The sequence below is a fragment of the Triturus cristatus genome, chromosome 9 (genome assembly GCF_964204655.1).
Source record: "Triturus cristatus chromosome 9, aTriCri1.1, whole genome shotgun sequence".
In the NCBI taxonomy this organism is placed as follows: domain Eukaryota; kingdom Metazoa; phylum Chordata; class Amphibia; order Caudata; family Salamandridae; genus Triturus; species Triturus cristatus.
This window is the reverse complement of record NC_140592.1, coordinates 3,883,833-3,910,830: the sequence shown is the minus strand read 5'-3', so window position 1 is coordinate 3,910,830 and position 26,998 is coordinate 3,883,833. Positions and strand designations below refer to the sequence as shown.

Here is a 26,998-nt window from a genome sequence, read left to right as displayed (position 1 = left end):
GGCCGAAAAAGTATCGTGGAGGCTTAATGTGCTGATCAATCTTGGCATGTTTATTCAGGGGTGAACAAAATGAGGTTTAAAAAGTAATTACTCCTGGTCATTCTGTCCTTCCCACCACCTTCACTCTTCTTTATCTTCCAAGGTATCTCCTGTCACGTGGACGTCCCCAGGTGTCTCAGAGAAACGAGATTCAGGCAAGCCGGGCCGATGAAGGCTGTGATGCCAGAAACCGGACCCCGGCAGCTTGTTTCCTTCCCAGTATAAGAATTGGCTTGGTAGTTTGGTTTGCCCTGTTCCCATCATGCACTGGGACAGGTACAGACTAATTTGCATGTAGCCAGGTTCTGAGCTGGGATGGTGCAGTGAGCTAAAAAACCATGATCTCTTGACTTGGTAAGAGTATTCTGCATCATTCAGAAACTCTGTCCATCACCACCCCCTTTTTCCCAAATCGATTTTATCCACACTCAGTGTGGGAGGGTATGCTCAGACGTGAGTCCCTTGCTCATTGCACCATCAGGATTCAGGCAAGCTGGGCCGACGAAGGCTGTGATGCCAGAAACCGGTCCCCGGAAGCTTGTTTCCTTCCCAGTATAAGAATTGGCTTGGTAGTTTGGTTTGCCCTGTTCCCATCATGCACTGGGACAGGTACAGACTAATTTGCATGTAGCCAGGTTCTGAGCTGGGATGGTGCAGTGAGCTAAAAAACGGTGATGGATTAAAACCATGATCTCTTGACTTGGTAAGAGTATTCTGCATCATTCAGAAACTCTGTCCATCACCACCCCCTTTTTCCCAAGTCTCAGATTCTGCGCCTGCGCATTACCCCGACGCCTCCTCTGCTGTGGTCCCGGCAGGAGCCCTTGCCTCCACCTCCCTCCCTGGCTCCTTTAAAGCGCTGAATCTTCATCAGGATTATTCTAGGAGTTCTCTGAGGAGTGAGGGGCCACAGATCAGCAGAGGGATGTCACGTGCAGGTTCAGACCAGGTGAGTAGTAACTGACCCTCCACATCATTGAGAGTCATCCCTCGTCCTAAAGAGACATTCCTCATCAGCCCCGCCATCAGAGGGCGCTCTGGAGTATGAGCTACAGCCGGGGGGTTGACTCTCTGGCCTGAAACACGTCTTCACAGTCCTGGGGTGTGTGCAAACCCCCAGTGCACCCCCATACTGACCCCAGGGAATCACCACACTGACCCCAGTGCAACCCCATACTGACCCCAGGGAATACCACACTGACCCCAGTGCACCCCCACACTCACCCCAGGGAATCACCGCACTAACCCCAGAGCATCATCACCGCACTGACCCCAGAGAATCACCACAATGACCCCAGTGCATCCCCGCCGTGACCTCAGTGCATCACCCCCATACTGACCCCAGTGCACCCCCACACTGACCCCAGTGCATCGCCACACTGACCCCAGAGCATCATCACCACACTGACCCAGCGCATCTCCACACTGACCCCAGGGAATTACCGCACTGACCCAGCGCATCAACACGTGACCTCAGTGCATCACCACCACCGTGACCCTAGTGCATCACCACCACACTGACCCCAGTGCACCCCCAAACTGACCCCAGGGCATCGCCACACTGACCCCAGGACAGCACTGCACTGACCCCAGGACAGCACTGCACTGACCCCAGTGCATCACCGCACTGATCCCAGTGCATCACCACCACACTGACCCCAGAGCATCTCCACACAGACCCCAGAGCATCTCCACACTGACCCCAGAGCATCTCCACACTGACCCCAGTGCATCGTCACCACACTGACCCCAGTGCATCGTCACCACACTGACCCCAGTTTATCTCCACACTGAACCCAGAGCATCTCCGCACTGACCCCAGAGCATCTCCACTCTGACCCCAGTGCATCGCCACTACACTGACCCCAGTGCATCGCCACTACACTGACCCCAGTGCATCGCCACTACACTGACCCCAGTGCATCGCCACTACACTGACCACAGTGCATCGTCACCACACTGACCCCAGTGCATCTCCACACTGACCCCAGAGCATCTCCGCACTGACCCCAGTGCATCACCACCACACTGACTCCAGGGCATCGCCACACTGACTGCAGAGCATCTCGAAACTGACCCCAGTGCATCACCACCACACTGACCCCAGAGCATCACAACACTGACCTCAGTGCATTGTCACACTGAACCCAGGGCATCGCCACACTGAACCCAGGGCATCGCCACACTGAACCCAGGGCATCGCCACACTGAACCCAGGGCATCGCCACACTGGCCCAGTGCATAGCCACACTGACCCAGTGCATAGCCACTATGACCCCAGTGCATAGCCACACTGACCCCAGTGCATAGCCACACTGACCCCAGTGCATAGCCACACTGACCCCAGTGCATAGCCACACTGACCCCAGTTCATAACCACACTGACCCCTGAGGATCGCAGCACTGACCATAGTGCATCGTCACACTGACCTCAGTCCCCACACCACCACACTGACCCCAGGGCATCACCACACTGACACCAGAAGATCGACACACTAACCCCAGTGTGTCACCACACTGACCCCAGTGTATCGCCACCACACTGAACCCAGTGTATCGTCCACACACTGACCCCGGAGCATCGCCACACTGATCCCAGAGCATCGCCACACTGACCCCAGAGCATCGCCACACTGACCCCAGTGCATTGCCACACTGCCCCAGTGAATTGCCACACTGACCCCATACCGTCATCACACTGACCCCAGGGCATCGCCGAAATGACCCCAGGGCATCGCTGCACCGACCCCAGGGCATCGCCACACCGACCCCAGTGCCTCGCCGCACTGACCCCAGTGCCTCGCCGCACTGACCCCAGTGCCTCGCCGCACTGACCCCAGGGCATCACCACACTGACCTCAGGGCATCGCCACACTGACCCCAGTGCATCATCACACTGACCTCAGTGCATCATCATACTGACCTCAGTGCATCATCACACTGATCTCAGGGCTTTGCCACACTGACCCCAGGGCTTTGCCACACTGACCCCAGCGCATCGCCACACTGACCCGAGCGCATCGCCACACTGACCCAAGCACATGGCCACACTGACCCCAGCGCATCGCCACACTGACACCAGCACATCGCCATACTGACACCAGCGCATCGCCATACTGACCCCAGCGCATCTCCACACTGATCTCAGAGCATCGCCACACTGACCCCAGAGCATCACCGCACTGACCCCAGTGCATCATCTCACTGACCTCAGTGCATCGCCACCACACTGAGCCCAGAGCATCACCACACTGATCTCACACTGACCCCAGGACATCGCCACCACACTGACCCCAGAGCATCTCCACACTGACCCCAGTGCATCGCTACCCCACAGACCCCAGTGCATCACCACCACACTGACCCCCAGGGCATCGCCACACTGACCCCAGTGCATTGTCACACTGACCCCAGGGCATCACCACTATACGGACCCCAGTGCATTGTCACACTGACCCCAGGGCATCGCCATCACACTGAGCCCAGAGCATCACCACACTGATCTCACACTGACCCCAGGACATCGCTACCCCACAGACCCCAGTGCATCACCACCACACTGACCCCAGTGCATCGCTACCCCACAGACCCCAGTGCATCACCACCACACTGACCCCAGTGCATCATCACACTGACCCCAGTGCATCATCAAACTGACCCAAGTGCATCATCACATTGACCTCAGTGCATCGTCACACTGACCCCAGGGCTTTGCAACACTGACCCCACTGCATCTCCACACTGCTCCCAGAGCATCTCCGCGCTGACCCCAGAGCATCTCCACACTGACCCCAGTGCATCGCCACTACACTGACCCCAGTGCATCGTCACCTCACTGACCCCAGAGCATCTCCGCACTGACCCCAGAGCATCTCCGCACTGACCCCAGTGCATCACCACCACACTGACCCCAGGGCATCGCCACACTGACCCCAGAGCATCTCGAAACTGACCCCAGTGCATCACCTCCACACTGACCCCAGAGCATCACAACAGTGACCTCAGTGCATTGTCACACTGACCCCAGTGCATAGCCACACTGACCCCAGTGCTTAACCACACTGACCCCAGGGCATCACCACACCGCCCCAGGCCATAACCACACTGACCCCTGAGGATCGCAGCACTGACCATAGTGCATCATCACACTGACCTCAGTCACCACACCACCACACTGACCCCAGAGAATCGACACACTAACCCCAGTGTCTCACAACACTGACACCAGTGTATCGTCCCCACACTGACCCCGGAGCATCGCCACACTGACCCCAGAGTATCGCCACACTGACCCCAGTGCATTGCCACACTGCCCCAGTGAATCGCCACACTGACACCATATCGTCATCACACTGACCCCAGGGCATCGCTGAAATGACCCCAGGGCCTCGCCGCACTGACCCCAGTGCCTCGCCCCACTGACCCCAGGGCATCACCACACTGACCTCAGGGCCTCGCCACACTGACCCCAGTGCATCATCACACTGACCTCAGTGCATCGTCACACTGACCTCAGGGCTTTGCCACACTGACCCCAGTGCATCTCCATACTGACTCCAGGGCTTTGCCACACTGACCCCAAGGCAACCCCACACTGACCCCAGTGCATCCCCACACTGACCAGAGCGCATGGCCACACTGACCCCAGCACATGGCCACACTGACCCCAGCGCATCGTCACACTGACCCCAGCGCATCGCCACACTGACCCCAGCGCATCACCACACTGACCCCAGCGTATCGCCACACTGACCCCAGACATCGCCACACTGACCCCAGCGCATCGCCATACTGACCTCAGCGTAGCGCCACTCTGACCCCAGCGCATCTCCACACTGATCTCAGATCATCGCCACACTGACCCCAGAGCATCACTGCACTGACCCCAGTGCATAATCTCACTGATCTCAGTTCATCACCACCACACTGAGCCCAGAGCATCACCACACTGACCTCACACTGACCCCAGGGCATCGTCGCACTCACCCCAGGGCATCGCCACCACACTGACCCCAGGGCATCGCCACCACACTGACCCCAGGGCATCGCCACCACACTGACCCCAGAGCATCTCCACACTGACCCCAGTGCATCGCCACCCCACAGACCCCAGTGCATCACCACCACACTGACCCCAGGGCATCACCACCATACTGACCCCAGGGCATCACCACCATACTGACCCCAGAGCATCTCCACACTGACCCCAGAGCATCTCCGCACTGACCCCAGTGCATCTCCACACTGACCCCAGAGCATCTCCGCACTGACCCCAGTGCATCACCACCACACTGACCCCAGGGCATCGCCACACTGACCCCAGAGCATCTCGAAACTGACCCCAGTGCATCACCTCCACACTGACCCCAGAGCATCACAATAGTGACCTCAGTGCATTGTCACACTGACCCCAGTGCATAGCCACACTGACCCCAGTGCTTAACCACACTGACCCCAGGGCATCACCACACCGCCCCAGGCCATAACCACACTGACCCCTGAGGATCGCAGCACTGACCATAGTGCATCATCACACTGACCTCAGTCACCACACCACCACACTGACCCCAGGGCATCACCACACTGCCCCAGGCCATAACCACACTGACCCCTGAGGATCGCAGTACTGACCATAGTGCATCGTCACACTGACCTCAGTCACCACACCACCACACTGACCCCAGGGCATCACCACACTAACCCCAGTGTCTCACAACACTGACACCAGTGTATCGCCACCACACTGACCCCAGTGTATCGTCCCCACACTGACCCCGGAGCATCGCCACACTGACCCCAGAGTATCGCCACACTGACCCCAGTGCATTGCCACACTGCCCCAGTGAATCGCCACACTGACACCATATCGTCATCACACTGACCCCAGGGCATCGCTGAAATGACCCCAGGGCATCGCCGCACTGACCCCAGGGCCTCGCCGCACTGACCCCAGTGCCTCGCCGCACTGACCCCAGTGCCTCGCCCCACTGACCCCAGGGCATCACCACACTGACCTCAGGGCCTCGCCACACTGACCCCAGTGCATCATCACACTGACCTCAGTGCATCGTCACACTGACCTCAGGGCTTTGCCACACTGACCTCAGGGCTTTGCCACACTGACCCCAGTGCATCTCCATACTGACTCCAGGGCTTTGCCACACTGACCCCAAGGCAACCCCACACTGACCCCAGTGCATCCCCACACTGACCAGAGCGCATGGCCACACTGACCCCAGCACATGGCCACACTGACCCCAGCACATCGCCACACAGACCCCAGCGCATCGTCACACTGACCCCAGCGCATCGTCACACTGACCCCAGCGCATCGCCACACTGACCCCAGCGTATCGCCACACTGACCCCAGACATCGCCACACTGACCCCAGCGCATCGCCATACTGACCTCAGCGTAGCGCCACTCTGACCCCAGCGCATCTCCACACTGATCTCAGATCATCGCCACACTGACCCCAGAGCATCACCGCACTGACCCCAGTGCACCATCTCACTGACCTCAGTTCATCACTGTTAGAAATGAGGGGGCTCTGGTTGACGCAGGTGTGAACCCACAGCAAGCAGGGACCCTTTACTTCTTGTCAGGGCGAAGGATGACTCCCCAGAATAACCCCTGCTCACCCTCTAGGTGCGTGGCGCGAGCAGTCTAGGCTAAGTCTCAGGCGTACACGGTTAAGCAAGTGCAATAATACATACAGTAAACCCCTTGCATGCACCACAAACGGACACCAATCAGGAGGTATATAAAAATAAGCTTTTATGTAGTTTCAGCAGATTCAAATACAAGGCCCAGTAACGTTGAACTGATGGGGCCACAATTCTTGGAAATACGGTCAAGTTCTCTTGGTTTTACGGAAAGTTCTTTAGGCGGGCACAAGGTAACTGTAGGCCTCAGCGCACTTCGTGCTGAGGCAGCGCCCGGGGAGCACACAGCAGATGACAGGGAAATAAGAACGTTGCGGACCCTGGATCCGAGGCGAGCTCGCGGTCGAGGTCGTAAGTACAGTACCTTGTTTCTTGACGCAAAGGCGGGTGCGGGATTTCAGCGGCTCTTCGACAGAAGAGCGAGGCGGCGTCCGGGGCTCCCACACTTTACGATGGGGGGGTCTGATCTTCAGGCTCACGACAGGAGCGGGGTGTTGCAGGTGGCGGGTGAACAAAGCGGGGCAGCCGGGCACGCCGATGCGTCCGGGCCGTCCGAGGCTTGGAGATGCTCACAACGCCGATTCCGGCGGGAGGGTGAAGGTGCGCAGCGAGCCTCCAGCGAGCGAGGTGACAGGGGCAGCCCAGCACAGCGTAGGGGGAGCGGCTCCGATCGAGCGAGGCTCTTCCCAAGGCGGGGGCGGCTAAGCAGTCCTGGTCACGGCTCAGGGAGGGACTGGGCACGAGGGTCACAGCTCCGGCGAGGGAAAGGACACCACAGTCCAGCAGCAGGCGAGTGAAGATCAGGTAGAGCCCAATGGTCCTGGGGCTCAGTTCAGGGGGCAAGCTCAGTTCCAAGCCCTTGGAGATCGTTTTTGGAAAAGCACAAGTCTTGAAAGTAAAAGTAAAGTAAAAGTCTTCAGCAACAGTTTCTCTTCTCTCCTTTGGCAGCAAGGTCACCACTGCAGGCCAATCCCCCAGGATAGGGACAGTCTTCCTCCTACAGCTTTCCCGGTGCCTCCTCCTCAGGCAGAGATTCTTCTTGGTCAAAAGCGGATCTAGTTTCTTAGGAGCAGGGCTCCTCCATTTATACCACAAATCTTTTGTTCTCCCAGGCCAGGGGGGCCCTTGCCTAGTTCAGTCCGGTTTCTGAGCACTTTGTTTACGTGATGCAGGCTTCTCCTTTCAGAGTGCAGGGCAGAGTCATCAGACGCTCCACAGGGGGTGGAGCCGGCATCGAGGTAGCGGAGCACTGTCCTATTCAGAACCTAGGAGCACTCCTCCCACCCATTTACCTGTCGATCGTCCCATTCATACCAGGCTACCTAGCCCTGCCCATCTGGGTTCCCCCAGCCCTGTCACTCACACCAGCCAGACATCAGATACACAACACGCAGAGGCGGCTGAAAGGTTTAGGCAAGCAAAGGCCAACTTTCTAAAAGCGGCATTTGCAAACCCGGAATATTAAAATAAACCTTGCGAAAAGATGTACCTTATTATTCCGAGTTCAGGCATACTAAACTCGATCTTCTACCATGTTCCCTGGGTCGGTTAGGATCATAGGGTGTAATAATCCAGGCCGCCCATACTGGCCTATGAGAACAGGGTAGCCTTGCAGTAGTGAACAACAAGATGGCGGTAATTCACTACTAGGACATGCCACGCATCCAGGCGTGTCCTACCTTAGGCGTACAATGCACCCTGCCCGTGGGCCTACCAGAGGGGTGACTAACATGCAGCTAAGGGAAGGTTTCAGGGACCGGCAAGTGTGGGCACTTGTCGGTCGGCGTGTCAGTACCAGACTGCACGCAGGTTCTGCGATGGCAGACCTTAGATATATTTTACCGGCCGCTTCTGTGGGTGGCACAACCAGTGCTGCAAGCCCACCAGCGGGGTTCGCATTTACATGCCCTGGCGCCCCCGGCGCACTTTACTGGGGTCTGACAGTAAATCAAACAATCCAATCATGGAATCCAACCAACATATACAATTTACATAGGGAGCACTCGCACCGTGACACTGGTTGGCAGTGGCACAGCGCGCTGAGCGGCCAACACCATAAAAACACATGAGGCACAGCGACAAAAAGAGGAAGGGAGACTCACGCCAAGGTGCCAGGTCTAACACGTGTCCCCTCCAGCTGAAAAGTGGGGAGAACTACCCTACCCCAGGGAGTTCCTCATCACTAAGGCGGAAAAATCTGGACAGACCGTCAGCATTGGCGTGATCTGTACCAGGGCGATGTTCCACCGTGAAATCCATACCCTGTAGGGAAATGGACCACCTCAACAGCTTTGGATTCTCACCCCTCATATGCATCAACCATCTGAGGGGCCTGTGGTCCGTCTGAACCCGGAAGTGAGACCCAAACAAGTAGGGTCTTAGCTTCTTCAGCGCCCAGACCACAGCAAATGCCTCACGCTCAATAGCACTCCACCTTTGTTCCCGTGGAAGTAACCTCCTGCTAAGAAAGGCTACGGGTTGATCTAGGCCCTCTTCATTAATCTGTGAAAGAACAGCCCCCACACCATGCTCTGAAGCGTCTGTCTGAACGATAAACTCTTTGGAGAAGTTGGGAGCCAAGAGCACGGGCGCCGTGCACATAGCAGTTTTCAAGGCCTCAAAAGCTTTCTGACAGGTGTCAGTCCAGATCACTTTCCTGGGCTGCTTCTTCGAAGTCAGCGCGGTCAAGGGGGCAACCATGTTGCCATACCCCTTGACAAACCTCCTGTAGTACCCGGTGAGACCTAGGAAGGCTCTCACCTCCGTCTGGGTTTTGGGCGCCTCCCAATTCAGGATGGTTTCTATCTTGGGCTGAAGGGGTGCCACCTGGCCACTCCCAACTTGGTGTCCCAAGTACACCACGGAACCCTGCCCGATCTGGCACTTACTCGCCTTGATCGTGAGGCCTGCCTTGCGCAGCGCCATCAACACTTCCCAGAGGTGACGCAAGTGTTCCTCCCAAGTGGAGCTGAACACGGCGATGTCATCCAGGTAGGCTGCACTGAACGAATCCAGCCCAGCCAACACCTGGTTGACCAATCTCTGGAAGGTGGCAGGGGCATTCTTCATCCCAAATGGCATGACCCGGAACTGGTAGTGCCCATCTGGGGTGGAAAATGCTGACCTCTCTTTGGCCCCCTCGGTCAAGGCGATCTGCCAATACCCAGACGTTAAATCAAACGTGCTGAGGTAGTTGGCAGCCCCTAGCCGATCGATGAGCTCATCAGCTCGGGGGATGGGGTGTGCGTCGGTCCTAGTGACCGAATTGAGTCCTCTGTAGTCCACACAGAACCGGAGTTCGGGTGTGGCTCCTGGCGCTGCAGCCTTTGGGACCAAGACCACGGGGCTGGCCCAAGGACTGCTAGAAGACTCAATTACCCCGAGGGCAAACATCTTGGAGACCTCCTCCTTGATGCAGGTCCTCACCCTGTCAGTCACCCTGTAGGCCTTGTGCCGCACACTGACCCAAGCACATGGCCACACTGACCCCAGCGCATCGCCACACTGACACCAGCACATCGCCATACTGACACCAGCGCATCGCCATACTGACCCCAGCGCATCTCCACACTGATCTCAGAGCATCGCCACACTGACCCCAGAGCATCACCGCACTGACCCCAGTGCATCATCTCACTGACCTCAGTGCATCGCCACCACACTGAGCCCAGAGCATCACCACACTGATCTCACACTGACCCCAGGACATCGCCACCACACTGACCCCAGAGCATCTCCACACTGACCCCAGTGCATCGCTACCCCACAGACCCCAGTGCATCACCACCACACTGACCCCCAGGGCATCGCCACACTGACCCCAGTGCATTGTCACACTGACCCCAGGGCATCACCACTATACGGACCCCAGTGCATTGTCACACTGACCCCAGGGCATCGCCATCACACTGAGCCCAGAGCATCACCACACTGATCTCACACTGACCCCAGGACATCGCTACCCCACAGACCCCAGTGCATCACCACCACACTGACCCCAGTGCATCGCTACCCCACAGACCCCAGTGCATCACCACCACACTGACCCCAGTGCATCATCACACTGACCCCAGTGCATCATCAAACTGACCCAAGTGCATCATCACATTGACCTCAGTGCATCGTCACACTGACCCCAGGGCTTTGCAACACTGACCCCACTGCATCTCCACACTGCTCCCAGAGCATCTCCGCGCTGACCCCAGAGCATCTCCACACTGACCCCAGTGCATCGCCACTACACTGACCCCAGTGCATCGTCACCTCACTGACCCCAGAGCATCTCCGCACTGACCCCAGAGCATCTCCGCACTGACCCCAGTGCATCACCACCACACTGACCCCAGGGCATCGCCACACTGACCCCAGAGCATCTCGAAACTGACCCCAGTGCATCACCTCCACACTGACCCCAGAGCATCACAACAGTGACCTCAGTGCATTGTCACACTGACCCCAGTGCATAGCCACACTGACCCCAGTGCTTAACCACACTGACCCCAGGGCATCACCACACCGCCCCAGGCCATAACCACACTGACCCCTGAGGATCGCAGCACTGACCATAGTGCATCATCACACTGACCTCAGTCACCACACCACCACACTGACCCCAGAGAATCGACACACTAACCCCAGTGTCTCACAACACTGACACCAGTGTATCGTCCCCACACTGACCCCGGAGCATCGCCACACTGACCCCAGAGTATCGCCACACTGACCCCAGTGCATTGCCACACTGCCCCAGTGAATCGCCACACTGACACCATATCGTCATCACACTGACCCCAGGGCATCGCTGAAATGACCCCAGGGCCTCGCCGCACTGACCCCAGTGCCTCGCCCCACTGACCCCAGGGCATCACCACACTGACCTCAGGGCCTCACCACACTGACCCCAGTGCATCATCACACTGACCTCAGTGCATCGTCACACTGACCTCAGGGCTTTGCCACACTGACCCCAGTGCATCTCCATACTGACTCCAGGGCTTTGCCACACTGACCCCAAGGCAACCCCACACTGACCCCAGTGCATCCCCACACTGACCAGAGCGCATGGCCACACTGACCCCAGCGCATCGTCACACTGACCCCAGCGCATCGCCACACTGACCCCAGCGCATCACCACACTGACCCCAGCGTATCGCCACACTGACCCCAGACATCGCCACACTGACCCCAGCGCATCGCCATACTGACCTCAGCGTAGCGCCACTCTGACCCCAGCGCATCTCCACACTGATCTCAGATCATCGCCACACTGACCCCAGAGCATCACTGCACTGACCCCAGTGCATAATCTCACTGATCTCAGTTCATCACCACCACACTGAGCCCAGAGCATCACCACACTGACCTCACACTGACCCCAGGGCATCGTCGCACTCACCCCAGGGCATCGCCACCACACTGACCCCAGGGCATCGCCACCACACTGACCCCAGGGCATCGCCACCACACTGACCCCAGAGCATCTCCACACTGACCCCAGTGCATCGCCACCCCACAGACCCCAGTGCATCACCACCACACTGACCCCAGGGCATCACCACCATACTGACCCCAGGGCATCACCACCATACTGACCCCAGAGCATCTCCACACTGACCCCAGAGCATCTCCGCACTGACCCCAGTGCATCTCCACACTGACCCCAGAGCATCTCCGCACTGACCCCAGTGCATCACCACCACACTGACCCCAGGGCATCGCCACACTGACCCCAGAGCATCTCGAAACTGACCCCAGTGCATCACCTCCACACTGACCCCAGAGCATCACAATAGTGACCTCAGTGCATTGTCACACTGACCCCAGTGCATAGCCACACTGACCCCAGTGCTTAACCACACTGACCCCAGGGCATCACCACACCGCCCCAGGCCATAACCACACTGACCCCTGAGGATCGCAGCACTGACCATAGTGCATCATCACACTGACCTCAGTCACCACACCACCACACTGACCCCAGGGCATCACCACACTGCCCCAGGCCATAACCACACTGACCCCTGAGGATCGCAGTACTGACCATAGTGCATCGTCACACTGACCTCAGTCACCACACCACCACACTGACCCCAGGGCATCACCACACTAACCCCAGTGTCTCACAACACTGACACCAGTGTATCGCCACCACACTGACCCCAGTGTATCGTCCCCACACTGACCCCGGAGCATCGCCACACTGACCCCAGAGTATCGCCACACTGACCCCAGTGCATTGCCACACTGCCCCAGTGAATCGCCACACTGACACCATATCGTCATCACACTGACCCCAGGGCATCGCTGAAATGACCCCAGGGCATCGCCGCACTGACCCCAGGGCCTCGCCGCACTGACCCCAGTGCCTCGCCGCACTGACCCCAGTGCCTCGCCCCACTGACCCCAGGGCATCACCACACTGACCTCAGGGCCTCGCCACACTGACCCCAGTGCATCATCACACTGACCTCAGTGCATCGTCACACTGACCTCAGGGCTTTGCCACACTGACCTCAGGGCTTTGCCACACTGACCCCAGTGCATCTCCATACTGACTCCAGGGCTTTGCCACACTGACCCCAAGGCAACCCCACACTGACCCCAGTGCATCCCCACACTGACCAGAGCGCATGGCCACACTGACCCCAGCACATGGCCACACTGACCCCAGCACATCGCCACACAGACCCCAGCGCATCGTCACACTGACCCCAGCGCATCGTCACACTGACCCCAGCGCATCGCCACACTGACCCCAGCGTATCGCCACACTGACCCCAGCGTATCGCCACACTGACCCCAGACATCGCCACACTGACCCCAGCGCATCGCCATACTGACCTCAGCGTAGCGCCACTCTGACCCCAGCGCATCTCCACACTGATCTCAGATCATCGCCACACTGACCCCAGAGCATCACCGCACTGACCCCAGTGCACCATCTCACTGACCTCAGTTCATCACTGTTAGAAATGAGGGGGCTCTGGTTGACGCAGGTGTGAACCCACAGCAAGCAGGGACCCTTTACTTCTTGTCAGGGCGAAGGATGACTCCCCAGAATAACCCCTGCTCACCCTCTAGGTGCGTGGCGCGAGCAGTCTAGGCTAAGTCTCAGGCGTACACGGTTAAGCAAGTGCAATAATACATACAGTAAACCCCTTGCATGCACCACAAACGGACACCAATCAGGAGGTATATAAAAATAAGCTTTTATGTAGTTTCAGCAGATTCAAATACAAGGCCCAGTAACGTTGAACTGATGGGGCCACAATTCTTGGAAATACGGTCAAGTTCTCTTGGTTTTACGGAAAGTTCTTTAGGCGGGCACAAGGTAACTGTAGGCCTCAGCGCACTTCGTGCTGAGGCAGCGCCCGGGGAGCACACAGCAGATGACAGGGAAATAAGAACGTTGCGGACCCTGGATCCGAGGCGAGCTCGCGGTCGAGGTCGTAAGTACAGTACCTTGTTTCTTGACGCAAAGGCGGGTGCGGGATTTCAGCGGCTCTTCGACAGAAGAGCGAGGCGGCGTCCGGGGCTCCCACACTTTACGATGGGGGGGTCTGATCTTCAGGCTCACGACAGGAGCGGGGTGTTGCAGGTGGCGGGTGAACAAAGCGGGGCAGCCGGGCACGCCGATGCGTCCGGGCCGTCCGAGGCTTGGAGATGCTCACAACGCCGATTCCGGCGGGAGGGTGAAGGTGCGCAGCGAGCCTCCAGCGAGCGAGGTGACAGGGGCAGCCCAGCACAGCGTAGGGGGAGCGGCTCCGATCGAGCGAGGCTCTTCCCAAGGCGGGGGCGGCTAAGCAGTCCTGGTCACGGCTCAGGGAGGGACTGGGCACGAGGGTCACAGCTCCGGCGAGGGAAAGGACACCACAGTCCAGCAGCAGGCGAGTGAAGATCAGGTAGAGCCCAATGGTCCTGGGGCTCAGTTCAGGGGGCAAGCTCAGTTCCAAGCCCTTGGAGATCGTTTTTGGAAAAGCACAAGTCTTGAAAGTAAAAGTAAAGTAAAAGTCTTCAGCAACAGTTTCTCTTCTCTCCTTTGGCAGCAAGGTCACCACTGCAGGCCAATCCCCCAGGATAGGGACAGTCTTCCTCCTACAGCTTTCCCGGTGCCTCCTCCTCAGGCAGAGATTCTTCTTGGTCAAAAGCGGATCTAGTTTCTTAGGAGCAGGGCTCCTCCATTTATACCACAAATCTTTTGTTCTCCCAGGCCAGGGGGGCCCTTGCCTAGTTCAGTCCGGTTTCTGAGCACTTTGTTTACGTGATGCAGGCTTCTCCTTTCAGAGTGCAGGGCAGAGTCATCAGACGCTCCACAGGGGGTGGAGCCGGCATCGAGGTAGCGGAGCACTGTCCTATTCAGAACCTAGGAGCACTCCTCCCACCCATTTACCTGTCGATCGTCCCATTCATACCAGGCTACCTAGCCCTGCCCATCTGGGTTCCCCCAGCCCTGTCACTCACACCAGCCAGACATCAGATACACAACACGCAGAGGCGGCTGAAAGGTTTAGGCAAGCAAAGGCCAACTTTCTAAAAGCGGCATTTGCAAACCCGGAATATTAAAATAAACCTTGCGAAAAGATGTACCTTATTATTCCGAGTTCAGGCATACTAAACTCGATCTTCTACCATGTTCCCTGGGTCGGTTAGGATCATAGGGTGTAATAATCCAGGCCGCCCATACTGGCCTATGAGAACAGGGTAGCCTTGCAGTAGTGAACAACAAGATGGCGGTAATTCACTACTAGGACATGCCACGCATCCAGGCGTGTCCTACCTTAGGCGTACAATGCACCCTGCCCGTGGGCCTACCAGAGGGGTGACTAACATGCAGCTAAGGGAAGGTTTCAGGGACCGGCAAGTGTGGGCACTTGTCGGTCGGCGTGTCAGTACCAGACTGCACGCAGGTTCTGCGATGGCAGACCTTAGATATATTTTACCGGCCGCTTCTGTGGGTGGCACAACCAGTGCTGCAAGCCCACCAGCGGGGTTCGCATTTACATGCCCTGGCGCCCCCGGCGCACTTTACTGGGGTCTGACAGTAAATCAAACAATCCAATCATGGAATCCAACCAACATATACAATTTACATAGGGAGCACTCGCACCGTGACACTGGTTGGCAGTGGCACAGCGCGCTGAGCGGCCAACACCATAAAAACACATGAGGCACAGCGACAAAAAGAGGAAGGGAGACTCACGCCAAGGTGCCAGGTCTAACACGTGTCCCCTCCAGCTGAAAAGTGGGGAGAACTACCCTACCCCAGGGAGTTCCTCATCACTAAGGCGGAAAAATCTGGACAGACCGTCAGCATTGGCGTGATCTGTACCAGGGCGATGTTCCACCGTGAAATCCATACCCTGTAGGGAAATGGACCACCTCAACAGCTTTGGATTCTCACCCCTCATATGCATCAACCATCTGAGGGGCCTGTGGTCCGTCTGAACCCGGAAGTGAGACCCAAACAAGTAGGGTCTTAGCTTCTTCAGCGCCCAGACCACAGCAAATGCCTCACGCTCAATAGCACTCCACCTTTGTTCCCGTGGAAGTAACCTCCTGCTAAGAAAGGCTACGGGTTGATCTAGGCCCTCTTCATTAATCTGTGAAAGAACAGCCCCCACACCATGCTCTGAAGCGTCTGTCTGAACGATAAACTCTTTGGAGAAGTTGGGAGCCAAGAGCACGGGCGCCGTGCACATAGCAGTTTTCAAGGCCTCAAAAGCTTTCTGACAGGTGTCAGTCCAGATCACTTTCCTGGGCTGCTTCTTCGAAGTCAGCGCGGTCAAGGGGGCAACCATGTTGCCATACCCCTTGACAAACCTCCTGTAGTACCCGGTGAGACCTAGGAAAGCTCTCACCTCCGTCTGGGTTTTGGGCGCCTCCCAATTCAGGATGGTTTCTATCTTGGGCTGAAGGGGTGCCACCTGGCCACTCCCAACTTGGTGTCCCAAGTACACCACGGAACCCTGCCCGATCTGGCACTTACTCGCCTTGATCGTGAGGCCTGCCTTGCGCAGCGCCATCAACACTTCCCAGAGGTGACGCAAGTGTTCCTCCCAAGTGGAGCTGAACACGGCGATGTCATCCAGGTAGGCTGCACTGAACGAATCCAGCCCAGCCAACACCTGGTTGACCAATCTCTGGAAGGTGGCAGGGGCATTCTTCATCCCAAATGGCATGACCCGGAACTGGTAGTGCCCATCTGGGGTGGAAAATGCTGACCTCTCTTTGGCCCCCTCGGTCAAGGCGATCTGCCAATACCCAGACGTTAAATCAAACGTGCTGAGGTAGTTGGCAGCCCCTAGCCGATCGATGAGCTCATCAGCTCGGGGGATGGGGTGTGCGTCGGTCCTAGTGACCGAATTGAGTCCTCTGTAGTCCACACAGAACCGGAGTTCGGGTGTGGCTCCTGGCGCTGCAGCCTTTGGGACCAAGACCACGGGGCTGGCCCAAGGACTGCTAGAAGACTCAATTACCCCGAGGGCAAACATCTTGGAGACCTCCTCCTTGATGCAGGTCCTCACCCTGTCAGTCACCCTGTAGGCCTTGTGCCGCACAGGTGGACTATCCCCAGTGTCCACATCATGGACGCACCAATCAGTGACACCAGGAACCAGGGAAAACAGGTCAGAAAACTGTCCCAGCAACTGGCGACAATCATTCTGTTGCTCAGGGGTCAGGGTGGAAGAGAGGATGACACCATCCACTGACCCATCTTGCTCCTTGGCGGACAGGAGGTCAGGAAGAGGTTCTGTCTCCTCTTCCATTCCAGCATCTGTTGCCAAGAGCATGCCCACTTGGGACCTCTCCAAGTGGGGCTTGAGGCGGTTGACATGTAGGACCCTTAAGGGGTTCCTAGGAGACTTCAGGTCCACCACGTAGGTGACAGGACTCTTGCGCTCCACCACCTCAAAGGGACCAGTCCACTTATCCTGGAGCGCACACGGCTCCACGGGGGCCAAGACCCATACTTTCTGTCCAGGCTGAAGCTCTACCAGAGTGGCATTCTGGTCGTACCACCGCTTCATCTCCTCCTGGCTGGCTTCCAGATTTGCCTCAGCAAGTTGCCTGAATCGCCTAGTCTGATTCCTGAAGGCCAGCATGTAACTATATACATTCTGGGGAGGTTTCCTGGGAGATTGCTCCCAGCCTTCTTTGACCAGACTTAGAGGTCCTCTGACTGGGTGACCATACAGAAGCTCAAAGGGACTGAACCCCAGAGATTTCTGTGGCACCTCACGGTAAGCGAAGAGAAGGCATGGTAAGAGGACGTCCCACTTACGCCTCATGGCTCCTTCTAGGCCCATTATCATGCCTTTGAGGGTTCGGTTGAATCTCTCAACCAACCCGTTTCCTTGGGGGTGGTAAGGGGTGGTGAACTTGTAGGTTACACCACACTCTTGCCAAAGAGATTTCATGTACTTGGACATGAAATTGGTACCTCGGTCAGACACCACCTCTAGAGGGAATCCCACTCGGGAGAAAATTCCCATCAGTGCACGTCCCACCACGGGGGCCGTCACTGTCCTCAGAGGAATGGCTTCCGGGTACCGGGTGGCATGGTCCACCAGGACCAGGATGAACCTATTGCCCATCGCTGTCTTGGGGTCCAGTGGCCCTACAATGTCAATCCCCACTCGCTGGAATGGGGTACCGACCACAGGGAATGGCTGGAGTGGAGCCTTCTGCTTCCTTCCACTCTTTCCACTTGCCTGGCAAGTCTGGCATGTCCTGCAGTGAGTATCGGAACTCCTGCGCATTTGAGGCCAATAAAAGTGGGTGACAAGCCTTTCAAAGGTCTTGTCCTGCCCCAAATGCCCTGCCAATGGCACATCGTGAGCCAGCCCCAGTAGGAAGGCTCTGAAGTCCTGGGGTACCACCAGCGCACGGGCTGACCCAGGCTCAGCAACCTTAGGCTCTGTATATAGGAGGTCGTTCTCCCAGTAAACGAAATGCGATCCTGACTGATCACCTGCGGCCTGGTCTGCAGCCTGCTGCCGCATACCCACGAGAGAAGGGCACTCCTTCTGTGCCTTGCAAAAGTCCTCCCTGGTGGGACCCCCTTCCTGCTGCCAATGGGTCAGCTCCGGCAGGTCTCCCAGTTCAGCTATCTGCTCCCCTGTAGGCTCCAGGGCATCCCCCTCAAGGTCTGCTTCCTCCTGGACCGTGGGAACTTCAGGGGCCGGCTTCCCGCGCCCCTTGCTCCTTCTCTCTGAGGCCGGTTCCTGGGCCTCCCTCTCAGGCTCCAGGACCTCTTGAGTACCTCTACTGGCTGCCATGGACCGTGTGGTGACACACGCCCAATCCGGCATACCCAACATCTCCAGGTGAGCACTCCGCTCCACCTTAGCCCAGGGTGAGCTCTCTAAATCGTTCCCTAACAAACAGTCTACAGGCATGGCGGGCCTCACAGCTACCTGAAGAGTACCAGAGACCCCCCCCCCACTCAAAGGGAACCTGAGCCACCTTGCAGTGTCTCTCTGTGTTGTCAGCGGCAACAACGGGATAGAATGCATTGGGGACCACCTGCTCCTGAGACACCAGGTGACACCGGACAGCCGTCACACTGGCTCCTGTATCTCTAAGAGCTTCCACCCTATGGCCATTTATGGTCACCCACTGCCTGTACTTCTTAGTGTTCTCAGGCAGCTGGGTTGGAGGGACCACTTCACGGTCTCCTAGCGAGACAAGGGACATCTCTGCGGGACCCCACCCACCTTGGACATCCCTCTCCTCCCCCAAGGCTACACTAGTCACCTGCCGGGGTGGAGCACCAGTGGGTGCTGGTTTACCAAACAATGGACACTTTACATCAGAGGCAAAATGCCCCAAATTGTTACACCTGTAACATCTTACGGGCCCCTTTGGAACAGGAGGACCTGTCGGGGCCCCGGTCGGTTTCTGGGGTGGGGGAGGCTGAGAACCCTTCCCTTGGTTCCCTTGGGGACTATTTTGGGGCCCTTTTTGGAACTGCTTCTGTTTACCCCTGTCCCCCCCACTCTTCTGCTGGGGACCCTGCCCACCTTTGGCGGAGTCTCCCACGGTACCCTTGTGGACCCTGGTACTGACCCAGCGGTCCGCCTCCTCAGCAAGCTTCCTCGGGTTAGTCAGCTTACTATCGATCAGGTGCTGGCGTAGCTCAGGAAAACAATTACTGGACAAGTGCTCCCATGCCATTAAATCAAGAAGCCCTTGATAATCATTCACCTTACTACCCTTTACCCAACCATCCAGCGCTCTGCAAAAGAAAGTCACATACTCCACATACGTACTATTGGGAATCTTAGTGCAACCCCTGAACCTCTGTCTGTATAACTCAGGGGTCAACCCATACCTAGCCATCAATGCTTCCTTCATATGGGCATAAGAATTACGAACATCAACAGGTAAATCTAACAGTGTGTCCCGCCCTTCACTCAGGAACCTTCCCCACAACCCCGCTCCCCAATCTTTCTCAGGGACCCGGTGGGAAGACATGGCTACCTCGTAGGCTCTGAACCACTGCCCGATGTCGTCATTCCTGAAGAACTCCTTCACTACATCCTTGGGAATATAAACTCTTGGTTCCGCCGGTACTGGCGGTGTGCTGCCACCAGAGGGATTAAGCTCCAAACTTTTTGCTTTCAGCTCCAGCTCCCTCAGCTTCATGTCATGCTCTAATTGTTTCTTTTCTTCCATGGCTAATCTTTGTTTTTCCATATCCATCTGCCCATGAAGTTTTGCCATTTCCACCTCGTGTGCCCGGGTTGCGGCCCTGTCTGCCAACTCTTCTGGCGACAGGCACCTGCCAAACTCATGGACACTTTCTGGTGGAACCACTTCCACCTGATTCTCTGGTGCCTTTGACTCATACCAGGCCCTCAGCGCCTTCACAAATTGGGTCTTGTTTTTCAATCCAGTTTGGGCAATCCTGAACTTGCAGCAAAGACCTTTCAAGTCTTCATTGGTACGATTCTGAAGTGCGTCTTCCTCCCAATCTACGTCTTCAAATCCAGAGATTATGGAAGCCGCCCTTCCGGCTGAAAGTGAACCAGGCATGGCTCTAGCAACGGAGACTCTTGGCAAAACAAAAACAAATGCTAGCCTTGTGGCTGTGTTACTGGTCTGCTCTCACTACGTGGTGATCAGTGATTCACTATACGCAAACCACAAATGCAAATCCGTAAATCCCACCGCTGCCACCAATGTTAGAAATGAGGGGGCTCTGGTTGACGCAGGTGTGAACCCACAGCAAGCAGGGACCCTTTACTTCTTGTCAGGGCGAAGGATGACTCCCCAGAATAACCCCTGCTCACCCTCTAGGTGCGTGGCGCGAGCAGTCTAGGCTAAGTCTCAGGCGTACACGGTTAAGCAAGTGCAATAATACATACAGTAAACCCCTTGCATGCACCACAAACGGACACCAATCAGGAGGTATATAAAAATCAGCTTTTATGTAGTTTCAGCAGATTCAAATACAAGGCCCAGTAACGTTGAACTGATGGGGCCACAATTCTTGGAAATACGGTCAAGTTCTCTTGGTTTTACGGAAAGTTCTTTAGGCGGGCACAAGGTAACTGTAGGCCTCAGCGCACTTCGTGCTGAGGCAGCGCCCGGGGAGCACACAGCAGATGACAGGGAAATAAGAACGTTGCGGACCCTGGATCCGAGGCGAGCTCGCGGTCGAGGTCGTAAGTACAGTACCTTGTTTCTTGACGCAAAGGCGGGTGCGGGATTTCAGCGGCTCTTCGACAGAAGAGCGAGGCGGCGTCCGGGGCTCCCACACTTTACGATGGGGGGGTCTGATCTTCAGGCTCACGACAGGAGCGGGGTGTTGCAGGTGGCGGGTGAACAAAGCGGGGCAGCCGGGCACGCCGATGCGTCCGGGCCGTCCGAGGCTTGGAGATGCTCACAACGCCGATTCCGGCGGGAGGGTGAAGGTGCGCAGCGAGCCTCCAGCGAGCGAGGTGACAGGGGCAGCCCAGCACAGCGTAGGGGGAGCGGCTCCGATCGAGCGAGGCTCTTCCCATGGCGGGGGCGGCTAAGCAGTCCTGGTCACGGCTCAGGGAGGGACTGGGCACGAGGGTCACAGCTCCGGCGAGGGAAAGGACACCACAGTCCAGCAGCAGGCGAGTGAAGATCAGGTAGAGCCCAATGGTCCTGGGGCTCAGTTCAGGGGGCAAGCTCAGTTCCAAGCCCTTGGAGATCGTTTTTGGAAAAGCACAAGTCTTGAAAGTAAAAGTAAAGTAAAAGTCTTCAGCAACAGTTTCTCTTCTCTCCTTTGGCAGCAAGGTCACCACTGCAGGCCAATCCCCCAGGATAGGGACAGTCTTCCTCCTACAGCTTTCCCGGTGCCTCCTCCTCAGGCAGAGATTCTTCTTGGTCAAAAGCGGATCTAGTTTCTTAGGAGCAGGGCTCCTCCATTTATACCACAAATCTTTTGTTCTCCCAGGCCAGGGGGGCCCTTGCCTAGTTCAGTCCGGTTTCTGAGCACTTTGTTTACGTGATGCAGGCTTCTCCTTTCAGAGTGCAGGGCAGAGTCATCAGACGCTCCACAGGGGGTGGAGCCGGCATCGAGGTAGCGGAGCACTGTCCCATTCAGAACCTAGGAGCACTCCTCCCACCCATTTACCTGTCGATCGTCCCATTCATACCAGGCTACCTAGCCCTGCCCATCTGGGTTCCCCCAGCCCTGTCACTCACACCAGCCAGACATCAGATACACAACACGCAGAGGCGGCTGAAAGGTTTAGGCAAGCAAAGGCCAACTTTCTAAAAGCGGCATTTGCAAACCCGGAATATTAAAATAAACCTTGCGAAAAGATGTACCTTATTATTCCGAGTTCAGGCATACTAAACTCGATCTTCTACCATGTTCCCTGGGTCGGTTAGGATCATAGGGTGTAATAATCCAGGCCGCCCATACTGGCCTATGAGAACAGGGTAGCCTTGCAGTAGTGAACAACAAGATGGCGGTAATTCACTACTAGGACATGCCACGCATCCAGGCGTGTCCTACCTTAGGCGTACAATGCACCCTGCCCGTGGGCCTACCAGAGGGGTGACTAACATGCAGCTAAGGGAAGGTTTCAGGGACCGGCAAGTGTGGGCACTTGTCGGTCGGCGTGTCAGTACCAGACTGCACGCAGGTTCTGCGATGGCAGACCTTAGATATATTTTACCGGCCGCTTCTGTGGGTGGCACAACCAGTGCTGCAAGCCCACCAGCGGGGTTCGCATTTACATGCCCTGGCGCCCCCGGCGCACTTTACTGGGGTCTGACAGTAAATCAAACAATCCAATCATGGAATCCAACCAACATATACAATTTACATAGGGAGCACTCGCACCGTGACACTGGTTGGCAGTGGCACAGCGCGCTGAGCGGCCAACACCATAAAAACACATGAGGCACAGCGACAAAAAGAAGAAGGGAGACTCACGCCAAGGTGCCAGGTCTAACAATCACCACCACACTGAGCCCAGAGCATCACCACACTGACCTCACACTGACCCCAGGGCATCGTCGCACTCACCCCAGGGCATCGCCACACTAACCCCAGGGCATCGCCACCACACTGACCCCAGGGCATCGCCACCACACTGACCCCAGAGCATCTCCACACTGACCCCAGTGCATCGCCACCCCACAGACCCCAGTGCATCGCCACCCCACAGACCCCAGTGCATCGCCACCCCACAGACCCCAGGGCATCGCCACCACACTGACCCCAGGGCATCGCCACCACACTGACCCCAGGGCATCGCCACACTGACCCCAGGGCATCACCACCATACTGACCCCAGAGCATCTCCACACTGACCCCAGAGCATCTCCATACTGACCCCAGTGCATCACCACTACACTGACCCCAGTGCATCGTCACCACACTGACCCCAGAACATCACGAAACTGACCCCAGTGCATCACCACCACACTGACCCCAGGGCATCGCCACACTGACCCCAGTCCATTGTCACACTGACCCCAGGGCATCGCCACACTGACCCCAGGGCATCGCCACACTGACCCCAGGGCATCGCCACACTGACCCCAGTGCAAAGCCACACTGACCCCAGTCCAAAGCCACACTGACCCCAGTGCATAGCCACACAGACCCCAGGGCATCACCACACTGCCCCAGGCCATAGCCACATAGACCCCAGAGGATCGGCACACTAACCCCAGTGCTTCACCACACTGACCCCAGTGTATCGCCACCACACTGACCCCAGTGTATCGTCCCCACACTGACCCTAGAGCATCTCCACACTGACCCCAGTGCATCGCCACCCCACAGTCCCCAGTGCATCACCACCACACTGACCCCAGGGCATCGCCACACTGACCCCAGGGCATCACCACCATGCTGACCCCAGTGCATCTCCACACTGACCCCAGAGCATCTCCACACTGACCCCAGTGCATCGCCACTACACTGACCCCAGTGCATCGTCACCACACTGACCCCAGAACATCTCGAAACTGACCCCAGTGCATCACCACCACACTGACCCCAGGGCATCACCACACTGACCCCAGTGCATTGTCACACTGACCCCAGGGCATCGCCACACTGACCCCAGGGCATCGCCACACTGACCCCAGGGCATCGCCACACTGACCCCAGTGCATAGCCACACTGACCCCAGTGCATAGCCACACTGACCCCAGGGCATCACCACACTGCCCCAGGCCATCACCACACTGACCCCAGAGGATCGGCACACTAACCCCAGTGCTTCACCACACTGACCCAAGTGTATCGCCACCACACTGACCCCAGTGTATCGTCCCCACACTGACCCCAGTGCATCGCCACACTGCCCCAGTGCATCGCCACACTGACCCCATACCATCATCACACTGACCCCAGGGCATTACCGAAATGACCCCAGGGCATCGCCGCACTGGGGTCAGTGCAGCGCCGCACTGACCCCAGGGTATCACCACACTGACCCCAGGGTATCACCACACTGACCTCAGGGCCTCGCCACACTGACCCCAGTGCATCATCACACTGACCCCAGTGCATCATCACATTGACCTCAGTGCATCGTCACACTGACCCCAGGGCTTTGCAACACTGACCCCACTGCATCTCCACACTGCTCCCAGAGCATCTCTGCACTGACCCCAGAGCATCTCCGCACTGACCCCAGAGCATCTCCGCACTGACCCCAGAGCATCTCCACACTGACCCCAGTGCATCGCCACTACACTGACCCCAGTGCATCGTCACCTCACTGACCCAAGTGCATCTCCACACTGACCCCAGAGCATCTCCGCACTGACCCCAGTGCATCACCACCACACTGACCCCAGGGCATCGCCACACTGACCCCAGAGCATCTCGAAACTGACCCTAGTGCATCACCTCCACACTGACCCCAGAGCATCACAACAGTGACCTCAGTGCATTGTCACACTGACCCCAGTGCATAGCCACACTGACCCCAGTGCTTAACCACACTGACCCCAGGGCATCACCACACCGCCCCAGGCCATAACCACACTGACCCCTGAGGATCGCAGCACTGACCATAGTGCATCGTCACACTGACCTCAGTCACCACACCACCACACTGACCCCAGGGCATCACCACACTGCCCCAGGCCATAACCACACTGACCCCTGAGGATCGCAGCACTGACCATAGTGCATCGTCACACTGACCTCAGTCACCACACCACCACACTGACCCGAGAGAATCAACACACTAACCCCAGTGTCTCACAACACTGACACCAGTGTATCGCCACCACACTGACCCCAGTGTATCGTCCCCACACTGACCCCGGAGCATCGCCACACTGACCCCAGAGTATCGCCACACTGACCCCAGTGCATTGCCACACTGCCCCAGTGAATCGCCACACTGACACCATACCGTCATCACACTGACCCCAGGGCATCGTTGAAATGACCCCAGGGCATCGCCGCACTGACCCCATGGCATTGCCGCACTGACCCCAGGGCCTCGCCGCACTGACCCCAGTGCCTCGCCCCACTGACCCCAGGGCATCACCACACTGACCTCAGGGCCTCGCCACACTGACCCCAGTGCATCATCACACTGACCTTAGTGCATCGTCACACTGACCTCAGGGCTTTGCCACACTGACCCCAGTGCATCTCCATACTGACTCCAGGGCTTTGCCACACTGACCCCAAGGCAACCCCACACTGACCCCAGTGCATCCCCACACTGACCAGAGCGCGTGGCCACACTGACCAGAGCGCATGGCCACACTGACCAGAGCGCATGGCCACACTGACCCCAGCACATGGCCACACTGACCCCAGCACATGGCCACACTGACCCCAGCACATCGCCACACTGACCCCAGCACATCGCCACACTGACCCCAGCGCATCGCCACACTGACCCCAGCGCATCGCCACACTGAACACAGCGCATCGCCACACTGACCCCAGCGTATCGCCACGCTGACCCCAGACATCGCCACACTGACCCCAGCGCATCGCCATACTGACCCCAGCGCATCGCCACACTGACCCCAGAGCATCGCCACACTGACCCCAGAGCATCACCACACTGACCTCAGTGCATCATCACACTGACCTCAGTGCATCGTCACACTGACCTCAGGGCTTTGCCACACTGACCTCAGGGCTTTGCCACACTGACCCCAGTGCATCTCCATACTGACTCCAGGGCTTTGCCACACTGACCCCAAGGCAACCCCACACTGACCCCAGCGCATCGCCGTACTGACCCCAGCGCATCGCCACACTGACCCCAGAGCATCGCCAAACTGACCCCAGAGCATCACCGCACTGACCCCAGTGCATCATCTCACTGACCTCAGTGCATCACCACCACACTGACTCCAGTGCATCGCCACCACACTGAGCCCAGAGCATCACCACACTGACCTCACACTGACCCCAGGGCATCGTCGCACTCACCCCAGGGCATCGCCACACTCACCCCAGGGCATCGCCACACTGACCCCAGGGCATCGCCACCACACTGACCCCAGGGCATCGCCACCACACTGACCCCAGAGCATCTCCACACTGACCCCAGAGCATCTCGAAACTGACCCCAGTGCATCACCACCACACTGACCCCAGGGCATCGCCACACTGACCCCAGTCCATTGTCACACTGACCCCAGGGCATCGCCACACTGACCCCAGGGCATCGCCACACTGACCCCAGTCCAAAGCCACACTGACCCCAGTCCAAAGCCACACTGACCCCAGGCCATAGCCACACAGACCCCAGGGCATCACCACACTAACCCCAGTGCTTCACCACACTGACCCCAGTGTATCGCCACCAC

The 26,998-nt window shown here is 57.5% G+C and overlaps 1 protein-coding gene across 3 annotated transcripts in view; it reads left to right on the top strand.

Moving 5' to 3' along the window:
• The first annotated feature begins 829 nt into the window (after positions 1 to 829).
• Positions 830 to 26,998, top strand: part of LOC146797227 (zinc finger protein 425-like) — a 263,301-nt gene continuing 237,132 nt past the window's right edge. For all 3 annotated transcript variants that reach the window (XM_085624184.1, XM_085624183.1, XM_085624182.1), the window contains exon 1: positions 830 to 988. In XM_085624184.1, the coding sequence (XP_085480310.1) occupies positions 965 to 988 (24 nt within the window). In that variant the 5' untranslated portion in view covers positions 830 to 964. The remainder of the gene's footprint in view (positions 989 to 26,998) is intronic.